Consider the following 8,264-nt stretch of genomic DNA (forward strand, 5'->3'; position numbering starts at 1 on the left):
TACATTCACTTCAGTGGTGGAGGTAATATTTCAAACACCATGACAAAGACACACATTCACTTCAGTGGTGGAGGTAATATTTCAAACACCATGACAAAGACACACATTCACTTCAGTGGTGGAGGTAATATTTCAAACACCACACTGAAGAATAAAATACTCTAAAACACCAATGAAAATTTTATCTTTTTAAGTCCGTAATTTTAACAGATGTTCTGTCATTATCTTGCAACTTAAGTTTGCTTATGCTGTAGTTTCTTGCAACTTAAGTTTTCTCATGCTGTAGTTTCTTGCAACTTAAGTTTGCTTATGCTGTAGTTTTACCAAACCACAGAAATGTTTGTGTAGCAATAAGCATAGGAGCGAAAAACTTGTATTCTTGTTTAATCAAACTTCAGATACAAGAAAACTCTCATTGATATGGTAGGAGGAGCCATTTAATTCTGTTCGAAATGAAACCGAAAAATATATACTTTTAGAATACCAGACGTAAAATAGTCTTATATATATGTGCGTAATCAAAATATGTACAAAACTATAATTTACTTTAGAGCAAAATAAGTTTTCATGATGTTAAAACTATGTTCTAATTATGTTAAAAACTTGAAATTGGTGCTTTCCATATATGTTTTTTTAGTGTGGTATTTAATTAATAAGAACGTAGTCCGCAGTAGGTAATTTAAATAAGTTTCGTTTATAAAACGTCAAAGTGTTTTTACTTTTGCATGCTTTTATACAGCGTTTCCCAAAGATTGGGGCGCCCCCTATGGGGAGCAATTGATCTCTTAGGCGGCGCGAGCGATTAGATTAGAGTCAATAGTTCAATCATGCAAAATTAAGCGTTTTAATGTGTTTGTTTTTACTAAAGAAAATTAGTAATTACTTCAACACATATCGTATTTTAATGTGCATCATATCTTGTCACTCTTTCACTCATTTAACAAAAATAAATAAAGAGGGCGCGCGCAAGAAGCCATATTTATTAAAGTGTGGCGTGGATGACAAACCTTTGAGAAACGCTGTTTAATATTTTTCGTTAATTGTATATTTAAGATTCTCCTTTGAGTGGTACACACGTATCACTGCTTCTCTAACAAGTGCTTTTAATTTCTAATCCTTTTAATAAGCCACTGCAAAAGCTACATATTAATTAGCGGTATGTTATCGCAGTCACGACTTACTACATTCATTAAAGGCAAGTAAACCCCGCTATTTTTTCTTTCTTTCTCAAGGGGATATATATATATATATATAGTTTCTCGCTTGTTAAGTCCCTTCTCAACAGTACATCAGATTTTTCCTACATAACTTATAATTTAGTTTTCATGTGAATTACGTCTATCTATCTTATGAATAGGTCAGTCAGTTTTCAGGCATAGAGTAAACAAGAGGGAATTCTCAATAGCCGCGGCACCTGAAATTCGTTTAGGCAGAACTAGAGTAAATTAGAGTTAATTTTTTTTCACCTTTTATTAACTATATTTTTGTGTGCCAACAATGCCAAGCTTGGGACGCGAATATACCCGATTCGACTTTATTACTCATCATGATCTCTACCAGCCTACCCTCAAATTAAAATTATTTTAGGCAGGATTAGAGTAAATTAATCTGTGAGATCTTAGGAGTGGTCAAATACATCAATCGAAAGGGATTGAAATCCTGAGTCGAAAACAGCAATTAGATCTCAAATCGGTCAAGAGATGACGGAGCTATGAGCTAAAAGTTTGTACTTGAGAAAAAGAAACAAACTCAGAGCCGCGTATAAAAATATTTTATTTCGCCCTCATAACGGAAGTGTATGCATATACACAGTATTGTTCAGGAAACGCTTAGGAAGTGTGAGCATATATTATCCTTTTTTGAAATGTTTAGTTTGTTGGGACGTAATATGTCTAACGTCTACAAAAGATTAACTCAGGTTTCTCGCCACGTGAAGTTTATTTTATATTAAAATTTTGACATCACACTTGGTTAGGCTGATGATTTAAAATAATTTTTTATAACATGTTGTTTACTTATCGTCTGTTTACATTTCCTATGGTTTTATGATAAAACATCCTGTATTAGATATTCAATTAGATGTTCCAATAGAAATGACCGCCTTAAACAATTAAAATAGTATTTCATTTCGTAAAATGGCAAAACATACCTCAAAGTTCTTTTGCTCGAGCAATTCATTTCGTAATTATTATATGTTTGAAATCAAATTGCAGAGGGCGACACCGTCACTAATGTATTTAAAACTTTCTTTGTGGCTTTTTTTTAACTTTTTATGATGTGTATATATTTTTTAACAAACTTTTAAATTGACATTCGTTGTCATTATAAAATACATTTTGTGAACGTCATGTGTCACGGACGGTTCATTTCTTCAAACTTGTGTTTGTAGCAGGTTTTTTTTTCGTTAATAAGGCTGAATTGTAATGGAAATATATGTGAGGCTGATTTTCAACATAACACGTTGAAATGATATATATACATATTAGATAAATAATTATAATACTTGCATTCGAATGGTCTTAATTTGAAAGGTATATATGTACGACGTGACGTCATAGTTCCTAATAGAAATAACCGTAGTTTTTTATTAAAGCCAGAGATATGTGAAGGTGAGAAACATTATTGTATATTCTAATTAAACAGTAAAAAAATAATAATTTCGAGTTTTTGATTTAGTAAGTTGTGATACAAAATGAAAACATTGAATATATTTCCAGTCACGACATGCCGATGGTTCACCCCTAAGCTTGAAAATTTAACATGCACAAGTTAATGAAGTACCATATCATGCACAATTTTATAACTGGTCATTTGAATTGATACTGGTAATTAAGTGCATATTGTAACATTTACCAATGATAAAACTGAACATATTCATTTTGCTGGAGAACTTTGAACGTTATTGAAACTGTACTATATTATCTTGAGATGTTTTAGGGTCGACACGTGCTACTATAATACTCCTCCACCTTGCGACTAAATTCGTCGATTTATTATAAAATAAAAAAAAAATCGGAAATTAAAATATCGAAGTCTATAATTATCGGGTTATAATCGACTTTTCGGACCAGTTCCAGACAGACACGTTTGATTTCCACAAAATGCCTGTCTTGTTGTATTTGGTTGTTGAGGTTAAACAAAGACAATATGATTGAGCTTACTAACGAACTACTATGACCTTAACCCCGATTATTTAGAATTATGCTTTTCATGTTTTATAATAATTTATTTACAACAACTTTAAAACACGTCATGCACGAGGGAAGCCATGATAAATTAATCCAACTATCATGAAAGAGAGAAAACATTTGAGCTGAAACATTTATTTAGTAGAACGAATCCCATTTCATCCCCTCAATTTTATAATATAAAAACATATCTAAGGACATATAAGGAGTTCGTATATTGTACTATCTCATTTTTATATAGTAATTAATGAAATAATTATTGGAGTTCGTATATTGTACTATCTCATTTTTATATAGTAATTAATGAAATAATTATTGGAGTTCGTATATTGTACTATCTCATTTTTTATATAGTAATTAATGAAATAATTATTGGAGTTCGTATATTATTATACTGTCTCATTTTGTATATAGTTTATAGTTCTCTACTTAGGTAAAGCCTATTATATACATGTGAAAATTTTTCTTGTGATAGAACAATTAATTGTATTTTCTTCTCAAAATCCTCCTGTATCTTATCTAATGCACAATTTCTGATTAACTGTGCCATTACGATAAAATATTTCGAAAACGAAACATGCATACACCGAGTGAATAGTGGCGTTATCACAGTTCAATGTGCGTTTACTTCAAAACCTGATTAGATAAGGTTTACGGTTGTGTTAGCAGAGACCCTCGAAACATTTGCCGTCAAGTTAGTGTCTTTATTGAAACAGTACTGCTTTAAATACAGGATTTCAAGAAAAATACAAACACCGAAATCTATAAGTCCACTTGTCTTAGGCCTAACATTAGTTACGCACGGCCTATATTCGATAAAAAAATAAATTAACACTGTAACTTGTGTACGTTTTTGTTGTAATTTAGTCGGTGTTAAACTTTATCCTACTCTGTGCTATCAGTAAATAAACATATAACGTTATACCTTGTTGAAAACGTTGATAAGCTTTTACTATGTTGGACAAAATGTCTACTAAATTATAGTTACATCCGTTGAAATGAAGTGCGCGCGCATTTTCAGAACAGGCAAAAACTGAGTATTATTATAGATTGTTCGTCAAATTTCTGTGCGTTATACTTATTATGGAGTTAAATGCGTTAACGTTAGGACCGGCTTATGATAGTAAAGGTTGAAAGGATTGAATTATTTCTAAAGTGAAACAGACGACTTGCTGAGTGTTTTATATTGAATACATGTTACATCAAAACTGGGTCTCGTCTACTTCTGTTATCTTGGATGTTTGTTACTCAAATATAGACAATTATAATGGTTTGCTTCTTACATCACGCATGGGGCGTTAATTGACGAAATTCTATGCGAGTACTGTTTCTGACGTATTTTTGTTTAAGAAACAGAGTGGAAAAAATGTAACTGCTTTGCTATTTTAAAACAATTTCTCGTAGTTTTAACAAGTTACAAGTAAAATTGTTATTAATTAGTCGGAAAAAATTCTTATGGTCAATATTTGTATACTTGTAGTCTACTCTGCTATGCTGTATGTGAATCCCAGATTTAGTTTTGGTACAAAATATGGGGAGGGGGTGGAATAAAAATTTGGGAGCCTAGCGCTAGCACACAGCGATTATAAAATGCATTTTTTATAACAAAGTGCACGAGAACCCGCATCGTGTCGGTTTCTCAGGATAACAGAATAGTAGGTAAGAGTGTTTTTAACAACGATACGCCATAACATACTTCGTGTCGGTTTCTCTGGATTACAGAATAGTAGGTAAGAGTGTTTTTAACACGGATACGCCATAAGATACTTCATGCCGGTTTCTCAGGATTACAGAATATTAGGTAAGAGTGTTTTTAACACGGATACGCCATAAGATACTTCATGCCGGTTTCTCAGGATAACAGAATATTAGGTAAGAGTGTTTTTAACACGGATACACCATAACATACTTCGTGCCGGTTTCACAGGATTACAGAATATTATGTAAGAGTGTTTTTAACACGGATACGCCATAAGATACTTCATTTTACAATATTAAATAAGAAATTGTTCTTGATAAATTATAAACATGAATAAAAAAATGCCTGTTGCACCGTTTACTCAGTAATGAAAATAGATTGCTTAAGGAAAGGATTTATATCCTTCAGACTGAGATAATCGATTTCACAACGCAATCATAGTCTCAGATTCTACGTAAACTAATCTTTGCCAGCCATATTTCACTCAGAATTAATGATCTTAAAATGTCTATGAAAGTTATGTTAAGAAAGGCCTTTGTCAGATGGACAGATAAAAAAAAGTCACCTTAACTAATGTGAAACTAAAGCTTTCCGTCTTACTGTTGCCGATTAATACGAAACCTGTAGAGGTTTAAAATAATTTATCCTTATTTAGAAGACCGTACATGTTGTAACACTAGAAGCCTTTCTTGTTTTCCTAAATAATATCCGACTTCATCATTTACTTCCGCTTTTAACAGACTTTCAGATCAACACTGATTGTTAACAATAAATAACGTATTGTTTCTGAATATCCGACTTTATCATTTACTTCCGCTTTTAACAGACTTTCAGATCAACACTGATTGTTAACAATAAATAACGTATTGTTTCTGAATATCCGACTTTATCATTTACTTCCGCTTTTAACAGACTTTCAGATCAACACTGATTGTTAACAATAAATAACGTATTGTTTCTGTTGCTTTAACAAATATTCGCCGGAAAGACAACTGAAAATCAGTTTACAATACTTTGTCTGTATACTTTAACACTAGTTGTCTTCAAAATTGTTATAAGCTATATTTTTAATGTTTTAATTTAGATATAAGCTAGAGGGCGCATTACATTAAGATCACGTTAGTCATAAAACATTCAGATATTTAACGAACGAGAGGCTTCGTAACGTATCTAGACTAAGGATTAGACTATAAATATATGTGAGCCAGTCAGCTGACCAGGTAAACTTACAACGAAACGTGAAGCATCAAGAATACAGTGTTATTTTCTAGTTGATAGAGTGAATCTATGTGTTAGAGATCACGGATATAGTTCCTTTGTACAAGTAAGCTAGTTTGTAAGTTAGTTTAACACGGATAACGTGACTCCAAACGTAGGCCTTGCAACAAGTTACAAAGTGTATGAACCTGCAAAGAAACGTTAAGGAAGAAACATAACTGATTACTTGTTCTTTACCTGGATTGGACGTTGTCAAAGTTTCAATAAAACTTTAGTATGAACTCTACTCATGCTAGCCATACTCTACACATCTGTTTGATACCTTAGTAACTCTGAAGTTAAAATTACAACCTACAGTAAACACTATTAGCGCAATACTTTTATATATTGAAGGTTTGTGAAATGCCTTTTCTTTCCTTAACCAATAGCAGCAATGAGTATAGCAGTTGCTATTTGCGTGTTCGTGTCGTATTTCAACTGAAAGGAAAGTAAAATCAATATATTTTAAAGCTCTACGTCGGTGGTTTTCAAACTTTCCAGACTCATATACCACTTATTCTGTAAAACTTTTTTGAATTACAAACCCAGACTTCATCTTAAAAAACAAACAAAAAACAACAACTAATAACAAGATTAGTTTTAATAATTACCAAGGTCAGCATACTGAAGAATATGGTACGAGTTTTGTCAACTTGAAGGGAAGAAAACATTGGCGGAGGGTGGTTATAGAAGTGAGGAGAGTGGTATGTATATGTATGCAGGAAGTTCAAATTTGAGAATCACCGCTTTTCGTTGTAATTAAGTTGGATAAAGAAATCGAAACCAGAGTTAGTGAATGAACAAAGACTAGTGTTAACTAGTTGTTTTTTTTTAATCTTTTTTAGAGAGACGACCATCATCACAAAGCTCACAATCATGAAAAACATGACAAGTTTCTGTACCGTAAACACCTATTCCTAGAGAAGGCAGAGAAGAAACATCGTGCCCACAAGATTCATGGCCCCCACCATCACAGTCACGTGAGTATTTATCATATCATACTTAGTTAAGTCAGATTCGTGGGACTTATTAAACCATTGTTGTAGATACTCGAAACATTTCCATACACAACTCGGATGAAACACCATGATAAATGATTCTGTTCTTATAATACACCCCATTATAAGTAGTATTCCCATCTACCCTCTGATTTACTTAATCTAACTTATGATAAGTACTCATAGAACAACCACTTCTTCCCTAACAACTCGAAGTTCTTCAGGATTCATGTAATTATTTTAAGATAAGACACCATATTGTTGAACTGCTACCAACAATAATTAGAAAAAATTCATATAATTATTTTAAGATAAGACACCATATTGTTGAACAATAATTAGAACTAGAACGTATTGAAGTTGCATCACCTGTTCAGCCGTTGCAGAAAATAATCGGTATATTCTCACTTGCCTACCCTTGATTAACATACCATACACATTTATTGATTGTGAAGGTTTTGTTATATTTTCAACCTGTTTTGTTACTTGCTACTACAATAAACCTTCAGTTGTACCAATCATAATCAAAACATACACACACACACACAACAACAACAACAACAACATTACAGTTTATACAACTGAGCAGTTGGAAATGTCATGACATTTTGTGTAGACAGCAGTTTATACAACTGAGCAGTTCCTCATATTGGCAATGATTGGTTTGTTTGTTGGTTTGAAGTTAAGCACAAAGCTACAGAATGGGCTATCTTTGCCGTGCCCACCGCGAAACCCGGTTTCTAGCGTTGTAAGTCCGCAGACATACCACTGTGCCACTGAGGGCAGGTAATGATTGGTAGAATTAAATGTTTGTGTGTTTGTCCTGATAGTAACTAGTACAACTGTATGTATGTGTGAATGTATGTGCGCGCACGTATGTATTGACTATGATTGGCACAGCTTAATGTTATTGTTGTTGTTGTGTGTGTTTGTCTTGATAGTAACTAGTACAACTGTATGTATGTGCGCGCACGTATGTATTGACTATGATTGGCACAGCTTGTCTACACAAACGGTCATGGCATTTCCAACTGCTCAGTTGTATAAACTGCTGTCTACACAAACGGTCATGGCATTTCCAACTGCTCAGTTGTATAAACTGCTGTCTACACAAACGGTCAT

General features: G+C 33.0%; 1 protein-coding gene across 1 annotated transcript in view; it reads left to right on the forward strand.

Annotated features, from left to right (window-relative positions):
- The window catches only part of LOC106470083 (histidine-rich glycoprotein-like), a 47,517-nt gene that overhangs the window by 33,108 nt on the left and 6,145 nt on the right, over positions 1–8,264 (forward strand). The window contains exon 2 of the mRNA XM_013930609.2: positions 6,990–7,124. Coding sequence (XP_013786063.1) covers positions 6,990–7,124 — 135 coding nt within the window. The remainder of the gene's footprint in view (positions 1–6,989; positions 7,125–8,264) is intronic.

This window comes from Limulus polyphemus, unplaced genomic scaffold (genome assembly GCF_000517525.1).
Source record: "Limulus polyphemus unplaced genomic scaffold, Limulus_polyphemus-2.1.2 Scaffold3812, whole genome shotgun sequence".
NCBI lineage: Eukaryota > Metazoa > Arthropoda > Merostomata > Xiphosura > Limulidae > Limulus > Limulus polyphemus.